Source organism: Larus michahellis, chromosome 23 (assembly GCF_964199755.1).
Source record: "Larus michahellis chromosome 23, bLarMic1.1, whole genome shotgun sequence".
In the NCBI taxonomy this organism is placed as follows: domain Eukaryota; kingdom Metazoa; phylum Chordata; class Aves; order Charadriiformes; family Laridae; genus Larus; species Larus michahellis.
In genome coordinates, this window is record NC_133918.1 from 1657937 (window position 1) to 1675227 (window position 17291).

The 17291-nt window shown below is 58.1% G+C and overlaps 1 protein-coding gene across 1 annotated transcript; it reads right to left on the reverse strand.

The window, feature by feature from the left end:
- Nucleotides 1-331: 331 nt before the first annotated feature.
- Nucleotides 332-2931, reverse strand: RPL36 (ribosomal protein L36). Its single transcript, XM_074566141.1, has 4 exons — nt 2853-2931; nt 2689-2783; nt 1063-1197; nt 332-463 (listed from the first exon to the last, which is right to left on the reverse strand). Exons 2-4 carry the CDS (start codon nt 2779-2781, stop codon nt 374-376), a joined length of 318 nt encoding a protein of 105 aa, XP_074422242.1. The 5' UTR covers nt 2782-2783; nt 2853-2931; the 3' UTR covers nt 332-373.
- Nucleotides 2932-17291: the final 14360 nt, after the last annotated feature.

A 17291-nucleotide genomic window follows, 5' to 3' on the forward strand; every position in this document is an offset into this window, starting at 1 on the left:
CCACTGACTTCTCTCCTACCACCCTCTGGAGACAGACCAGGAGGGGGAAGGCACTGCAGCCTTCACAGGCTTAGCTATTGCAAAGGCTTCCACGTCCTGAGAAAGGCTAGCGCCACAAGGTCTGGAGGAGGAGGAGGAGATTCCCCTTCTAGAGTATATCACAGGGCAGCAGCAGCAACTCCTGTATCAGCATCTCCAGCTGCAGTAAAATAAAGTAGCAATGCAAGTTCTGGATTACAATTCCGGTCCTTGTCAGCACAGTCCCTCAGCACCCCCAGGAGCACCCCCTTCCTACAGGCTGAAGCAGATGTACCATCATCAGCCACTACACTGTTTTTCAGACAGGACTTTATTGAGTTACAAACTGTACAACTCAATCCTTCTTTGCAGCAGCTTTCCTCATGGCTGCCAGGACGTTACTGAGTTCTTCACGCTTCCGCTTGGCCCGAATGTGAGTGCCAACCTGCAGGGGAAAGAGAAGTGCAGTCAGCGTTCACCCCAGCAGGGAACAGCAGCTAAAACTGCCTGGCTGCATTAGGCATTCCCTGAAGAGGCCTTACTCAAAAAGTAGGCAGGATGGTAAAGTCCTGGTAAATGTGGGCTCGAACCCCACCCACCTCAACTGGCCAGCCAGGAACTACTTGCCATCACATCTCAGTGGTACTTCTACTCAAGAATGACCTGAGATGAGGAAGAAGCTGCTCTCAGCTCTCATAGGTGCCCTCAATGAACCACATTTCAAGTCACCTGGTTAATGGTATCCAATCTCCATCTCCTCTTCCCCACATCAGATGGGCAAATAATGCAAAAATAGCAAGGCAAGGCTGGACTGCTGTAGCTCAGGGCCTTTTTGGCAAAGTACCTTTATGTTCACCGCCCACTCTCCCACCCAACCCAAGAGGCATTCGCCCTCCACTCCCTCAGATCCAGACCAGTAACTTCCCAAACAACTGAAAAAATAAAAGCATTAAAAATCACAGTATCCCTAGGGAAGGGCAGAAAACAGAAAGTTAACTAAAGCAGAGTTTTAACCGTCCTCATTAACGTGTTGGATTGACCTACCCGTTTCTTTATGAACTTCAGAGCACGTTTATCTTTGGAAACTTTCAGCAATTCCATAGCACGTCTCTCATAGGGTGCAAAGCCACAGACTTCCCGGATCATGTCTCGCACAAACTTGGTGTGTTTGGTCAGGCGCTATAGGAAAGGATGGGGGGGAGTGGAATATATGGATCACAATAAATGTTAAGTGCTAATTTAAACCTGTTCCTCCCAGCAAGAGAAGCAGACTGGGAGAAACTTCACCCTGATTTCTATTTCACTGCTAACTGGATTTAAGCTATGGTTGAAATACATCTATCTTATTCTTCCATTACAGACTGCTCCACTGACAATTCTATAACCAGCTATTTCACTCCACACCCACCTTTGCAAATTTAATACTTTCCATGATTTAAGCCCCCACTCCACGTGTAACATCACCAGCTTTCTCAACCCTTAAAACTCAGTGCTTTTCCACATGTTTTCTGTTGGTCCCAGTCACTGCAGTTCAGGGCAGAACAACGCTCCACCCAACAGATGGGGAAACGGAGAAGACCCTCAAAGCACACACTTCCGCAATCCCCCAGAAAGAGACATTCAACTCCCATACCATCTGCTATGGCTAACGGTCACAGAATGGTTTGGGTTGGAAAGGAGCTTAAAGCCCACCCAGTGGCACCCCCTGCCCTGGGCAGGGACACCTCCCACCAGCCCAGGTTGCTCCAAGCCCCGGCCAACCTGGCCTTGAACCCCTCCAGGGATGGGGCAGCCACAGCTTCTCTGGGCAACCTGGGCCAGGGGCTCACCCCCCTCACAGCAAACAATTTCTTCCCCAGATCTCATCTCAATCTCCCCTCTTCCAGTTTCAAACCCTTCCCCCTCATCCCGTGGCTCCCCTCCCTGCTCCAGAGTCCCTCCCCAGCTTTCCTGGAGCCCCTTTAGGGACTGGAAGGGGCTGGAAGGTCTCCCCGGAGCCTTCTCTTCTCCAGGCTGAACCCCCCCAGCTCTCTCAGCCTGTCCTCCCAGCAGAGGGGCTCCAGCCCTCCCAGCATCTCCGGGGCCTCCTCTGGCCCCGCTCCAACAGCTCCGTGTCCTTCTGCTGTCGGTGCCCCAGCGCTGGAGGCAGCACTGCAGGGGGGTCTCCCCCGAGCGGAGCAGAGGGGCAGAATCCCCCCCTCGCCCTGCTGCCCACGCTGCTGGGGATGCAGCCCAGGCTGCGGGGGGTTTCTGGGCTGCAATCATTGCGGTAGTCTGCGCCTCCAGCTCAGTGCCAGGTCAGTCGCCTGCAGCGCCCACAGCCCTCCCGGTCCCGCACCATCCCGCTCACTCCAGCCGGGCCACCGCAAGGTGGTGCGGGGGCTCGGAGCGGCCCTGCCTCCCCCCGGCAGCCCGAGCAAGATCCGAACTGCAGCCGCGGCCCGCCCCAACCGCGGCCCCGAGATGCGGCACGGCGGCTCATCCCTCCCGCCCCGGGCCCACGACCGCAACACGCGGCGCGCAGGCAGCAGGAGCAGGGCCCTGCCCGGCCCCTCCGCCAGTCACTGGCCCCGGGGGGGCAGCAGACCCAGCCGAGCCCCGCGGCTGCCGGTAGCGCCTCTCCCAGGGCCCGGCCCGGCCCGGCCCGGCCCTCCCCCGCCTCACACTCACCCCGCGGCGACGGCACTGCCTGGGCTTCGACACGTTCTTCGTCACCTTGTAGCCCTTGTTGAGGCCCACGGCCATGGGGTAGCGGATCGCCATGCCTACGGGGAGAGCGCGGTCAGCGCCGCCGCCGATGGACGCGGATCCCCGGCCCCAGCCCCAACCCTCACCTGCCGCTCCGCTGATGGCGCCGCGCCGGAAGGAGCGAGAGCGCGCGGGTCGCCGGGACGGCGGCACTTCCGGCCACCGCGCGGGGCGGGCTCGCGCCGTGACCGCGGAGGGGAGGGGAGGGAGGAGCGGCCCCCCGCGGGGGCGTCGGGCGGGGCGGAGCGGGGGAGCGGGCCCGGGCTCTCGGGCAGGGCCGTCGCTCCGCACTCGCGGCGGTTTGTGAAGAAAAAGAGACAAAACCCGCGCGGGAGGAGGGCGGTTCTTGCAGGGCCCCGGGCGCGGAGCCGGGCACCGGACGGGCGAGGGGAGCGGCCCGGCCTGGGGCCAGCCCGGGCTTCTGAGGAGTCACAGGCTCCGTGTGGCTGCGCCGCGTTTTGTCCGTGTCGGACGGACGAATCAAAAGAAACATTAAACGATTTTGTTGTGCTGGGCAAATCCCTGCGGAAAAGAACTGCGGCGAACGTGGCGTTTGTGAGAAACGCTCCTTATCCGCTAACAACGTCCCAGGCTTCCCGGGCAGCATGTGGGAAGCCCCTGGTGCTGTGAGGAGCAGGGCTGGGCAGTTCCTGCAGTTTGTGGGAGATGGGAACTTCTTGTCAGCAGCGCTCGGGGGGCCATCAAGGAAAGATGCCCTCCGAGACCTGGTGGTTGTGAGCGGAGAAGGACTCGTGGGAGACGGGAAGGTCTCGGCTGCAGACATCATGAAATGGTTGAGTTTCAAATTGTCAGAAAAAGGGTGGGCAGAGTTGCTCCCCTGGATTTCGGGAGCTGAATGCCCCATTAGGAAGGTTGCTGGTGATCCCAAACTGGGAGGTGCTGTTGAGACTCTTGAGGGCCAAGAGGCCTTGCAGAAGGCTCTAGATGGCTTGGGGCGTTGGGCAATCGTGACCGGCGTGAAATGGAACCAGTCCAAGTGCCGCGTTCTGCAGGTGGGAGGGAGGGAGTAACGGCGGCAGCAGTGGGAATGGGGAGGGTGCGTCTGGGGAGCAGCCCTGCAGAAAGGGGTGTGGGGGTGGTGAGCAGCTCAGGAGGAGCCAGCAGTGTCCCCTGGCACCAAGAGGGCAGCCGCATCGTAGGGGGCATCAAAGACAGTAGAAGCAGGCGGCCAAGGGAGGGGATTGTCCCGCTGTGTTCAGTGCTTGGCGTGGCTTCACCTGGAGCACTGTGTGCGGTGCTGGGCAGCCCTGCAGTTAACTCGAGGTCAGCCCTGCAGTTTGGGTTCTGGTCCTTCTCTTCCCTTTTCCTCCTTCTCTGGCGCAGAGCAGCTCCCCGCGGCCCCCGGGAGCTGCGGGCGGTGGCGGTGCAGCTGCTGCAGGGGACGGGAGTTTTGGGCGCAGGAGGGTGCTCGGGGCGGGGGGTTGGGAGGCCGGACGCGGAGCAGCAGCGGTGCCAGGAGCTGCGCCGGGCCCTGCCAAGGCCAAGAGGACTGCGCCCACCCAGGGCCCACAGCGGCTCCCCCCGACGCTGGGGGTGCCCCGACGGGGACCGGGGACCTCCCCCCACACCTTCTGCGCGCCGGACCCGCAGAGGGGCGGCCGCTGCCCGAAGGCGCCCTTGGCTGCGTTGGCCCCGGGCTGTGGAGCTGGGAGGGGGAACGGGCAATAAAGAGATGGGGTTTCCAGGCACTTTTGGCCCCCGCCGTGATTTCTTTGTTTATTTCTTTCCTTATTTCCCCCCCCGGCTGGTGTTGGGGCTGGCCAAGGCGCAGGCAGAGAAGGGGAGGAGGGTCCCTGCCTGGCCGGCAGCTCCCCCCTGGCCGTTGTGGGGGTGATTTGGGATGATTGGGCAGCGCAGGGAGGCAAAGCCGGGCTGCGGAGCCGCCGACGGGGGTGATTGTGCCGAGGCTTTGGGGGCTTTGCCCCGAGGCCTGTCCCCGCGGGAGGGGACGCTGGCCGGGGTCCAGCCGAAGGCCTGGCAGCCCTTGTGGTCGTCTGTGTCCGTCCCGTCCCGCTCCCCAAGGTCCGTCCTTGTCCCGGGGGCTCCGTGCTGCTTTCTGCGTGGGGCCGTGTCCGTGGGTCCGGCAGGGACCCGTCTGTCCTGGCTGCCCCTGGGGAAGGGGACAGGGGAGTCCCCCCCGCACCACTGCCACCCTGCTGACGGTGACTCGGCCCTGGGGGGGGGCTCGGTGCCCTTCGGGGTCCCATGTGGGGCTGTGGCACCTGGTTGGGGCCGATTCCCGCTGTCCCCCGCACTCCCTCCCCTCCCAGACAGGCACGGAGCAGGGCTGGAGAAACAACTTTTAATGGAAAAACATGAGAGAAAAGGCCCTATCGAAGCTACTCTAACCCCCCCTCCCTCAAATGCGCCCCCCTCCCCTAAACACATCCCTCCCCCCAACTACACTGCCCACCGCAACCTTTAATGGGAAAAGTCAAGAGAAAAGGTCCTATCGAAGCTACTCTAATCCCCCCCCCCAAATGCCCCCCTCTCCCCTAAACTCACCCCCCCATCTCTCAAAATACACTACCCCCCCTTTAAATAGACCTGCCTCCCCTAAACACACCCACCTCCCCAAACACACTGCCCACTACGACTTTTAATGGAAAAACAGGAGAGAAAAGGCCCTATCGAAGCTACTCTAACCCCCCCTCCCCTAAACATGTCCCTCTCCCCACCACCCCCCCAGATACAGTCCCCTCCCTTAAATCTGCCCCCCCACCCCCTCCCCTAAATACAACCCTCCCCCCACCCCCCAAATGCCCCCCCTCCCGTGCCCCTTCATCTCCGTCTCCTCGCTGGGGGGCGTCTCTTCCCCCCCGCCACCCCCGGCCTGTCCACCAGAGCCCTGCGCTTCCTGGGTGGCAGCGATGGGGAGTTCGTCCCGCGCTTCGTCCCCCGCTTCTCCGCCATGGCAGGCTGGGCTGGCGGCAGCTCCATCCCCGTGTCCGCGCATGACTCCTGGGACTTCGTCCTGGAGAAGATATCTTCCAGGACGACGACAGCCTTCCGGGTCACCTCCACGCCAAAGTCGTTGACAGGCACCTCATGGGGCACTGCAAGGTGGCCGGCTGTGTCCCCGAGGGCTTGGCTGTTGCGGACAACAGAGGGGCTCCTGGGGACATCACTCTCAAGGTGGCCGGCTGTGTCTCCGAGGGCTTGGCAGTTGGGGACGTCGCTCTCCCAGGAGTTGTCGCTGCTCAAGGAGGTGTCACTCTTTAGGGAGATGGTGTCATACTCTGAGATGTCCTGCTCTGAGTAGGTGATGTTCTTTGGGGAGAAGGTGAGCTCTGGGAAGACGTCGCTCTCGGAGGAGATGTCACTCCTGGGAGAGATGTTGCTCTCTGGGGAGCTGATGGTGCTCGAGGAGATGTCGCTGCCCAGGGGTGTCTGCGCGGGGGAGGCCCTGCTGGAGCTGTTGGTCTCTGAGGACCATTCCTTGGTGTTCTTGAAGGCAGGGATGGATGTTGGCAACTCAGTGGGTGCTGGGGCCACCGCTTTCCCCTCTCTGATGATGCTTCTGGGGTCCCCAGGTGTGGTGATGGTGGTGTCGGGGTCCTGGGAGACCTCCACCGTGTCCAAGGATGAAAAAAAGAGCCAGAGGGGCTCTTGGAGGAGCATGTCCTCAGTGACTTCCAAGTTGGCATCCAGGTCACCAGCAGCTTCGTTGTGGGGGGCAGCAGCAGGGCTGGGGGGGAAGTAGGTGCCCGTGGGGACGCGGCTGGCAGGGGGTGCTCCCGCAGAGGTGGCCTCGAGGTGCTGGTGTCCAGGGATGGAGTTGAACAGCAGCGGGGGGACTGCGGGCACCGCTGTGCCCTGGTGGCCGTATGCTGGGAGCTGCATCAGTTGGGGCGGTGTTGGTTGTCCCTGGGGGGTGCCAGGGGCTGCCCAGGCCGGGAGGGTCCCGCAGCCCCCGGGGCCCCACAGGGCAGCGCCCGACGGAGCAGCAGCGTCGTGGCCGAGGGTGGTGGTGGCCGGCGCAGGCACGTTGGTGACGGTCCAGTCGATGGACCCGAAGCGCGGGTCGAAGCAGCAGCAGCCGCATGGGGCCCTGTGCAGCCCTGTGTGGGTGGGAGGGAGCCGTGCTGGGCCGGGGGCACCCTCCGGGGCATCCTCCGAACCGCCCCCCATGGCCATCAGGGCGCTGATGGTGTCAGGGTGGCAGAGGGGACAGGGGTGCCATACCTGGTGGTGGGGCCTGTGGGGCTGCCCCCAGTGGGGGTGCCCAGGCTGCAGGGAATGGCTGCTGCTGCCCGGGGGTTGGGAACAGGGTGGCTGCGCCTGGAAGAGAGACAGGAGCCATGGCCGGCGGTCACCTCCTGCGCTCTCGTCCCCGAGAGGTGGCCCCAAGTATTGTGGAAATTCTCAGGAACTGGGAGTCACTGGGCAGGCGAGGGCAGGGATGCTCAGCCGGGCTTGCTGAGCCCCCGTGCCAGAACTGCCGGGGGGGGAACAGGGGAGGTGGGATGGTGAAGGTGACCGTGGAGAGGGGAGGTGGAACGCTGAAGGTGACCAGGGTTTTTGGACATGAAGGTGTCAGGGTGGCAGAGGGGACAGGGGTGCCATACCTGGTGGCGGGGCCTGTGGGGTCGCCCCCACTGGGGGTGCCCAGGCCGTGGGGAAGAGCAGCTGCTGCCCGGGCGGCGGGAACAGGGTGGCTGCGCCTGGAAGAGAGACAGGAGCCATGGTCACCTCCTGCGCTCTTGGCCCTGAGAGCGTCCCCGGGCTGCGGGTCAGGGTCGTTCCCTGCCTTGGGGGTAGAAGGTTTGCGGGAGCATGAAAGCCTGAAGGTTCTGGGGCGCTGGGGGAGCACGGGGGCCGCGCAGTGGGAGCCACCGAGGTGGCAGCGCCATGGTCAGTCCCCTCAGTCTCTCGGCTGCTAAGGACTCTTTGGCGTCTCCAGGATGGAATGTTGGGGCTCCCTGTGCTCCGCCCCCTCCCGACGGCCCCCCCAACAGCCCCCCCAGCTCCTCCTGGGGAGGGAAGGGGCTCAGGGGGGCTGGGTGTCCCCAGCCCCTACCAGGGGCTCTGTGTGCAAGTGCTTTTTGCTTTCAACAGTATTTTTCAGGGGGCGAAAGGACCAAGTTGGTTCAGCTGAGCTTTGTGGGGACAGAGCTGCACCCGCAGCCTCCTTGTGCCACACGGCAAATGCCTCTGTGACTGTCGCCTGTGCTGCGCTGCCTGGAGTGACGCAGAGACAGGAACAAGGACCTGGAGGGTGCGAGGGAAGGTCACGCAGCATCCCTCGGTGGCACGCTCCCCTGCCCAGCCCTCCCTCAAATCCTGCTCTCGGGTCTTTTAGTCTCCTCATTGGGAAACAAGCAGCTCTGGGTCCCCCTCGGAGGGGGCTGTAGTTCCCCTGGGTGCGTGACACTGGGAGGAGACGGTACCCACCGCTGCATGCTCCCAGAAAAGGCCGGGATTCTGCACAACATCCGCAGAATGGATCCGCATAGGGCCTCCTCAGCCCTATCTGTAGGAATTTGCCGTGTGTTTAGGCAGGCAGGTGAAGTTGGTAGGTACGGCTCCCAGCAGCAGCTCACTAGAAGAAAGAAAAGAAGAAAAACAAAGCAAAAAAAAAACCAAGGAGAGGTTTGTTTTCAGTACAATAGAGCCACCGGTACCCTGTTCCATGGCCCTGTGGCTCTACAGCGAAGGTGATGGCAGTCAGATGTGTCAAACCAAGCCTCTACCCTCCTGAAAATTCAGGGCTGCTGCACAAAACCGCCTCCGGTGCTGAGCTTTAACCTGCCCCTGTCATGATATAATGACAGCCTGCGGAGGCATAATTTAGCCCTGACCTGAAGATGTCTGTTTTAAGGTTAAAAAGTCCTCCCAGCTAAACTTTATCCAACAGCAGCAATGAACAAATCAACTTGTCTGGTATTAATTTGGGTTCCTCTCATTAAGGAAGCCATGCAGGATCCCAGCCCGTAGGGTCCATCCTTGCTTTATCCGCTGCAAGGTTTAATTGGTTTCATGGCACTGGATCCCAACAAGGATTTAAAATGATCCGGTTGCTAACAGACCTGGTTGCTTTAACCCTGAACCCCAGCACTGGAGGGACGCAGCCTCCCGATAAGGACAATGCCCCTATTGCTGGGCAGTCACCCAGAACCGATGCCAAAACGGGTTCTGAAGTTTGGTGACCTGAAGACCAGCCTCACCCCTGGCAATGCCCTGCCGAGAGTCAGCAGGAGCCACTGAAAAGCTCCTCCGCACCTCTCGCCGTGCCTGTGCAGAGCCACATTTGGTCATCGTGTCTGGAAACGCTCCCTCCAGCTACCAGAGGGGGACAGGTTGCATGAATTCAAGCAGCAGCTTTTCTCCTCAGAGGCGAGTTATCATTTCTTTGGTTCTCAAGATGATAGCACCCACCCGCACCCCAAAAATTACCTTCGGTGTGATGCCGTTTGAGGAGAGCCCACTGGGAGGACTGGCCCTGAAGCAGGTTTGTGCACACAGCCATCTCTCCACAGGTGACGTCTGCCCCAAAGCGCTCGAATAGCCTTTGGAAAGGGAGGTTACCGCCCTGACAGAGACAGCAGAGAGAGGGTTTGTCAGGAGATTTGCTCTGTTCCAGATGTGGCAACGGCAAATTTGGACAAAAGGAGAGAATTATCCACCTACCGTGGTCAGCGGAGCCCAGTAGAGCTTGCCTTGGATTTCCAACTGGAAAACAAGAAGGATGGAGGAGCACGTTAGGAGAGCTGAAGCAGCAGTGGTTAAACAGAAGGATATTCCAGGTAGCAATTGTAGCACTTGCCTTGGCTAAATGTCAGTGGGAAACCCAGGAAATCACTGTTTTTTCTTCGAGAACCCCAACTATTCCAAGAGAATGTATCACTTGGAGAAAAGAACCAGAAACTTGAACCGCTCCGTTTGTTTTCGCTGCTCAGCTTGGAGAAAACTCAAAGCAGTTACAGATCTAGAGGGATGCAAGACTGGCTAAAGGATGAACGCGGAGAGGGGCCAGAACTGCTCCAAGCACCCGTCGCTCCCCGGGTGATGTTGGGTGCCCCACGAAACGCTCCCAGGAAGCCGACTGCTGTAACGTGCCGCAGAAGGGCGGTGACGTACCCACTTGAGGGGACATTTTAGCACTAGCGCTTCAGGGAAGCTGACGCTTTACTTGTCCCGCTCAGCTCATCCTGCTTCACCCTCTCCCAGGCAGCCAACGGAGCTGGTTTTGCCGGCGCAGCCCCCTGCTACGCGCTCCCTGCTGGGAGCCTGCCCTGGTGCGTCTCTCTCTTCAGTGTGCTTCCCTAGACTTCCAAATCAATGCAGCCCTGGAGGGATCACCGGGCTCCCAAATCCCCCACCCCAGAGCAGCGCAGAGCAGGGCCCGTGCACCCTACCTGCGTTACCCAGGGGCACAGCCTGCTCTGCTCGTAGCGCCTGGGCTTCATACACGGCCTGCTCTTCTTCTGCCCCCGGGCCCGCTTCCGCTCCACGGGCTCCTTCTCCACTGCTCCACCATCCTCTCAGCTTTCCCCATCCTGACCGAGGTCCTCTGACTTCACCCGTTTGGCGGGGGGCTCGCTCTGGCAGCTGCCGACCTCCTCCTCCTCCTCGACCTTCTCTTCCTCCTCCTCCTCCTCCTCCTCCTCGCCCCCGCCGCTGGGCTCGCCCCGGGCCCGCAGGTAGGCATGGAACTGCTCCTTGGAGGCGAGGAACCTACAGAAACATCACACCCCTGTCACCCCAGCAATGGGGGGAGCGGTGTGACAGGGCCATGGGGGACAGGGGGCTGCTGGGGGGACAGCGGGGCCGGGCATGTACTGGGGGGGCAGTGCAGAGGCTTGGCATGTACCGGGAGGGGGTTATGGGGGGGCCGTACACGTAGTGGGGGGGTTATGGAGGGCCCTGGCCCCTCCCAGGGGGGTTATGGAAGGGCCATACCTGTACCCGGGGGGTTATGGGGAGGTCTGCGCATGTACTGTGGGGGTTGGGGGGGGGCCTGGCACATACCAGAGTGTTACAGGGGGGGTTGCATGTACCGGGGGGATTATGTGGGGCTTGGCACTTACCAGGTGGTGGTATGCGGGGGCCAGGCACATACCAGGGGGGTTGTTATGGGGGGCCTGGAATGTGCCGTGGGGTTATGGGGGGGACCGGGCACATACCGGGGTGTTATGGAGGGGCCTGGCACATAGTGAGGTTATGGGGGGCTTGGGCACATACTGGGGGGTTATGGGGGCCCCGGGCACGTACCGGGGCCTGGCGGGGCAGGGCAGGGCACGGGACCTCCAGGGATGTCCTCGGGATCCCCCCCCAGGACACCCCTGGGATCCTCTAAGACAGACACAGGACCCCCTGGGACCGCCCCCACAATGTCCACGGGCCCCCCCGCCCCGGCCCCGCTGGGATGCGGTCTGAACAAAACAAATCATTTTCTTTTTATCTTTATCCCTTGTATAAGAAGAATCATCCCAAAACCTCAATATTCTCCCCTAAAGGACTGTCTGGGGGAGTGTTCCCGGGGTCTTTCATATTATCCCCTTTTTCATCCCTAGGCCTATAATTCTTTATTTCCCATTCTGAACAGAGACTTTTCTTACACCCCTTCCTTTCGCTTCGTCCTTCTCCGGCTGCGCCCCTCGCGGGACTACAAAACTGCGGATCTGGACTCCACACTCGCTTCGTACCGCAGTCCATCTCGGTCACTCACACACACCAAGTCTCTTAGAACGTCCCCGACCCCCAAGGCAATACTTTAACAGTCTGATTTTTCTTACCTTGGTCCGTGCACGGAGTTGCCTGGTTGTACTCTCTGTGCCTACTGCATTAAGTTCATTTTTCCCCCCTTATGGTTGATATGGTGTACTGCTAAACGGGTCTCAGGATCCTGGTCGATTCCCTTTGGAGCCCCAGGTGACGATACACGAGACCGTTGAAATCAACAGGACATGTCTTCCCATCCTTCAGCAACAAGGAACCCCGGAGGGGATGACTTGGATCTCGGACGAGCCCCCAGATTTTGAGAAATGCTCCTTATCCAACACCAACGGCTCAGGCCGTGAACGATACGAAGCACGTTGTATTTGAACATTCCTGCGAGAGCGGGTGACCTAGCAAGCAGGCACACTTTTGGTTCTTGAAACACACCTTTTTATTTCCTAATCCCCAGCCGAATTTTCCCTCCCATTTCCCGTTGGTTGGGTACTCCGGGGTTCACAGCCTCTCCGGAGCGCCTCAGATCCTTCCCGGATGCCCTGTCCTCTCTTTACTTCTCCTTATGTTACACCTAAAGGGATTATCTGACTAGTTTATTTCTTTCCTTTTTGGTAAAACTGCCCAATGTCACTAGCCCTGGGTAAATGTTTGACCACCCTTCTAGTCACTAATCCGGTAGGAATCAGTTTGTCCTTCTGTCCGTGCGATAAGAGATGTTCCACAAGCCTTTGCTGGAGCCTCTTTGTCTAGTCGTTCCCTTATCGTGTCACCTCCGATGGAAACGGCTTTTCTCCTCTGCAAAAACAAGACCTGCCTTTCTTACATGTTCCTCCTGACGAAGCGTTTTCTGCTTTTAAAGGCAATTCCATTTAATTAGTTGAAAATACAAATTTAATTGGCAAGTTAACAGAATTTCACATCTTGCTCTTAGACACGCTACAGAATGTGTTCCTGCCGAACCGGTGTTAACCTGAGATAAAAGCTCTCGAAACCAAAGGTAGTTTAGAGAGGAGATCCCACTTTCTTCGATGTCGGGTGCTAGGGGGAAAACCCACAAGTCTAGCACAGCTTACCGGGGATATTCACCCCATTATTTATACACAAAACAGTCTCATAATTCCACCTACCTAATCCATAACTCCACCTAGGCTTACACATTCATCAGGATGGTCAAATAGCCTTTTTGCACGTGCATATCAAATTTTGCGTTGTCGGCAAAACACTTCTGTGCAAGCGTGAGCGTCTCGGTGGTCGTTTGGGTAAGGAGACCCTTCCTGACATTGTCCTTTCAGGGTATTGAGTCTTCCCAGGACAGTAGAAGTTTACTGTAAGTTTGCCAACTTCTTGAAGATAATACGGATGTTCTTTGAAGCAGCCACAACTCTGTCCTAATTGGTACAGGAGTACGTACTTGACATATAAAAGAACCTTGAAGTGCTTAACTACTTCTTGTTACCCCACCCTTGGTGATGAGCTACTTCTGGCTGTCTCCTCGTTATCACTATCCGTAACATCAGCTCAGTGACTTAACTATTTTTTTACACAGTAAGAAGGTCAGTAATTAGCTACTTTCTCACACAGTAAGAAGGTTAGTAAGAAACAATCGTTTTAGAAGCAAAGCAGAGGCCTGTCTTTGGTGACACGGGGGCAGTCGTCCCAAGTACCGCGCACAGCCTCGCTGGGCTGTCGGTCGCCAGCTCACGGCACCAAGTCACACAGGGAGGAATATTCGTCTCTCAGGTCGTGAAACGGGTCTTGCTCTAATGCTTTTCTCCACAGGAGGGCAGAATATGGACAGATAATTGCAGGGCGAAGGTGTCTCTCCTGTCCCCAGTCTGCTCACTCCAACATTTCTGAAAGTCAAGCGAAAACGCTTAGGAATGCCAAATTTGTTATCTATACCTCTAAAATCAGCCCAGGTTTGATATCCTCCTTTCCAATGAGAACGATCATACGGGGCAGCTAAAGGTCCTCCCACCCACAAGCTCTGGTTTTCTTTCAGGAGGAGCTGCCGCACACCCCAGGCTGGAGAAGGAGGTGTCACCTCTCCTGCCACTGCCATCCTGTGGTGTCACCTCCTGCCACTGCCCGTGCCTGGAGCTATCTTAGGGTGGCTGCCTCCATCACCTCCGGGCGTGCAGGAGGAGGAGATCCCACCTGCTGTGTCTCTGACTACCATGGGCATGGTGGCCCTGAAGTGAACCCTTGCCCCGATTCTCCCATGGGATGTGCCCCCAGAGCTGGCGCGGTGGTGGAGGCCCTTTACCCAGTAATTCCAAGCATGAACTTAATCGCCTCCTGAGAAGAGGTGGACAGTTAGGAAGCTGTGACCTGTTGCTGCCCAGCAGCACTTCACCTTTCTGTCTTACCCCACCTTGGCCGAGGCCTCACGAGATGCAGGCATTTGCGTTTGCCAAGATTCAGCCATGTTTTTCTGCCAGAGGTCTTCTAGCGAGCAGCTGGGGTCACCTTGCGAGCCAGCAGGCCCAAGGAGGCTGGTAGCGTTGAGCTCCAGGAAGGCGAGGAGGAGACACATACAGCCTCACGCCTAAATCCAGCCTATTTTAAATGCAGAGGCTACTGTCTTATGTTGATTAACAAAAATATGCATAGCAATCAGTGTGAAAGCACTTCAGGCCATTCCCATAGGTAGCCAGCGGCCTCCCCTTTGAGCTGAGACCTTGTTGCTCTCAGCGCACTGGTTTCTTCTCAAAGTGCCCAGCGCTGTTCCACTGGAGACTTCTGGACCTCAAACACCTGAAAGGCCCATTCGCTCCCCCAGGGCTCGGGGCTGTTTGGTTCGGCGCTGAGGTCAGGTCTCTGCTCCACCAGCACAACTCCAGCCGCCCACGCAGGGTGTTTCCCTAAGCGAGGGAGCCTCGCCGTCTGCCAGGAAATCACGACAAGAGCAACCAGCAGAAGTCCCTGCACGGGGTTCATCCTACGCAATATTTCTGCAACTGAGGCCTCGCAGTCGGGGATGGAAATACCCCCGTGCACCAAGATAGAACAGGGCGCTGAAAAGAGGATGTGGGGACAGCAGAAGTGATAACATCTCCCTCTGCCAGCAAAGAAGTGGCTGTGGCTGTCAGACAGAGCAACTTGTGACTATGAGCAAGGCCCTTCTCCCAGCGCTTGGGCACTGGGCAGGAGTTGCCACCATTGCTCCACTGAGCTCTTCGGAGAGGGCAGGAGAGAGCTCGGGAAGGGGCCCATCCAGCCTCCGTCGGTGAGACGCTGGAGGTGGAGTCGTCTCTGGTGTGTAACGGGGCTGCCCAGGGAGCCATCAGAGCCAAACCAAGGTGGCCCTTCCTTGTTTAAGCTGCTTGGGAAGGAAGCGAAGGTCGCCGCAGAGTCCCCAGTGCTGCATCTTTTAGTGAAAACAGCCCTCTCCCACTGGAATGACTCCGCTGCCACGGGACGCTTGGTCTCCCTCTTCCATAGCGTTTGCCAAGCCGGCCTCAGTGCATGGGAACGTGCCGCAGCCATCTCGGCCCAGGCCAACCCCTGCCTGCCTTCTGCTGGCAGTGGACGTGGTGCTTGCTGCGTCTCTCACAAAGTTTTAAAGCCCTGCTTTCAGGCAAGCTGAGAGTCTAACCGCTTTCTTTGCGGGTGGTTTATTAGTTAGGTTTAAACATATTTTTTAATAAAACCACTGCTTTGCACATCATGGGGCAATTTTTACATTGGTCCTTGGTTCTTCCAGCTGAAGTAGTTTGAACCTATTTATAAGGTCTGAGGAGACCTTAGAGTGGCCTTCCAGTCCCAAAGGGGGCCTACAGGAGAGATGGGGAGGGGCTGTTTGCAGGGGCATGGAGCGACAGGACGAGGGGCAATGGTTTAAACTAGAGCAGGGCAGGGTTAGATCAGCCATTAGGAAGAAGTTCTTTACACGGAGGGTGGTGAGACACTGGCCCAGGTTGCCCAGAGAGGGAGTGGAGGCCCCATCCCTGGAGACATTCAAGGCCAGGCTGGATGAGGCTCTGAGCAACCTGATCTAGTTCAAGCTGTCCCTGCTCGCTGCAGGGGGTTGGACGGGATGGCCTTTAGAGGTCCCTTCCGACCCAACACATTCTATGATTCTATGAACATGACTTTAAAGAAAACTCTGGTCTTGGTAAATAAACTGGGGCCCAGCCAATATCCCCCAGAAGTATTTGGAAACTTGCAAGACTTTTCCACAGCAAAATCAGAAGCCAACAGCCTCTACCACCAAAACCAGGGAAGGAAACAGCAGGCTAAATCCTTCTCGTGCTTCACCCCGTAAGCAAAGGCACCAGCTCCTCCGCTCAAGCCGCGGGCTCCCCTCCGCAGCAGCACACGCGCAGGGACACGCGGAGACGCACAGAGAAGCCATGGAAACTGCACTCCTGCGAGAGGAAAGGCAGCAGTTCCCTTAGCACGATGGACAGGGAAGGCTGTCCCTATTTCTAGTGTTATGTTTTGTGCAAAGGCTTCTTTTACAGCACAGGCACGCTGCTAGAACTGTCACCCGTGCTGCCCCACACCCGCATCTGCTCCCGAGTCCACCTGCTCCAGGAAACACTGGAAAACAACCCCTGCCTGTTCGCTGGGGCTTCTCTGAGCGATGGTTTTTGTCCACCTGGCCAGTCCAGCTGCCGGCGCCTGAGCAGGGGAACCATCTGCAGCTGCCAGTCCAGGCAGACAGCTTCCATCTGCTGAAAGAACGGATTTAACCCTTCTGGGGCTGCACTGGGCTCACAGCGCTTGGATTTTACACTCTGGGCTGATCTCCTTCACCTCTGTTGCCCATGCAACGGAACGCCTCCATTTTGTATCCACTTCTGCAATCACAGGGGCCTCAGCTTTGGCCTTCCTTGGAAGTTGCTCATCGCTTCCAAATGAAATGTAGTTGTTTAATTTAATTTAAACGTTTAATTTTGTAAGTTTGCTGATTAAAACCAAATCCCTTCATCTTCAGGCCGTATCCCCATGAAACCTCTCTAGCATTCTTCCTGACCAGCTCAGCAGCCAGCAGTGCTGCTAAAAAGGCTAATTTGTGTTAGCCGCTGTCAGTTTGCACCTCGTGGTCGGTAGATGAAAAGCTGGACACCAGCCAACAATGCGCATTTGCAGCCCAGAGGCCAATGGCATCCTGGGCTGCATCAATAGAAGCGTGGGCAGCAGATCGAGGGAGGTCATCCTCCCCCTCTGCTCCGCTCTCATGAGACCCCACCTGGAGTGCTGTGTCCAGCTCTGGAGCCCTCAGCACAAGAAGGACATGGACCTGTTGGAGCGGGGCCAGAGGAGGCCACAAAGATGATCAGAGGGCTGGAGCCCCTCTGCTGGGAGGACAGGCTGAGAGAGCCGGGGGGGTTCAGCCTGGAGAAGAGAAGGCTCCGCGGAGACCTTCCAGCCCCTTCCAGTCCCTGAAGGGGCTCCAGGAAAGCTGGGGAGGGGCTGTTTGCAGGGGCATGGAGCCATAGGACGAGGGACAATGGTTTAAACTAGAGCAGGGCAGGGTTAGATCAGCCATGAGGAAGAAGTTCTTTACACGGAGGGTGGTGAGACACTGGCCCAGGTTGCCCAGAGAGGGGGTGGAGGCCCCATCCCTGGAGACGTTCAAGGCCAGGCTGGATGAGGCTCTGAGCGACCTGATCTAGTTCAAGCTGTCCCTGCTCACTGCAGGGGGTTGGACTAGGTGGCCTTTAGAGGTCCCTTCCAACCCAACACATTCCATGATTCTAATAATTGCTAATTAATCAAGCATACACAGATATTGCCAATTAGGTTGGTTTCCAGCTAGTCACTGTCGAACAGGCTTGTACAGGTAGCACGCATTGAATGATAATAGGCAGAATAATTAA

Bases quoted from the DNA above. Each gene is read 5' to 3' on its own strand.
- RPL36 (XM_074566141.1), bottom strand. From the start codon at position 2,781: ATGGCGATCCGCTACCCCATGGCCGTGGGCCTCAACAAGGGCTACAAG. The intron at 1,198-2,688 runs GTGAGTGTGAGG...CCTTTCCTATAG, and splicing joins GGCAGTGCCGTCGCCGCGGG to CGCCTGACCAAACACACCAA. The intron at 464-1,062 runs GTAGGTCAATCC...TTTCCCCTGCAG, and splicing joins TGAAGTTCATAAAGAAACGG to GTTGGCACTCACATTCGGGC.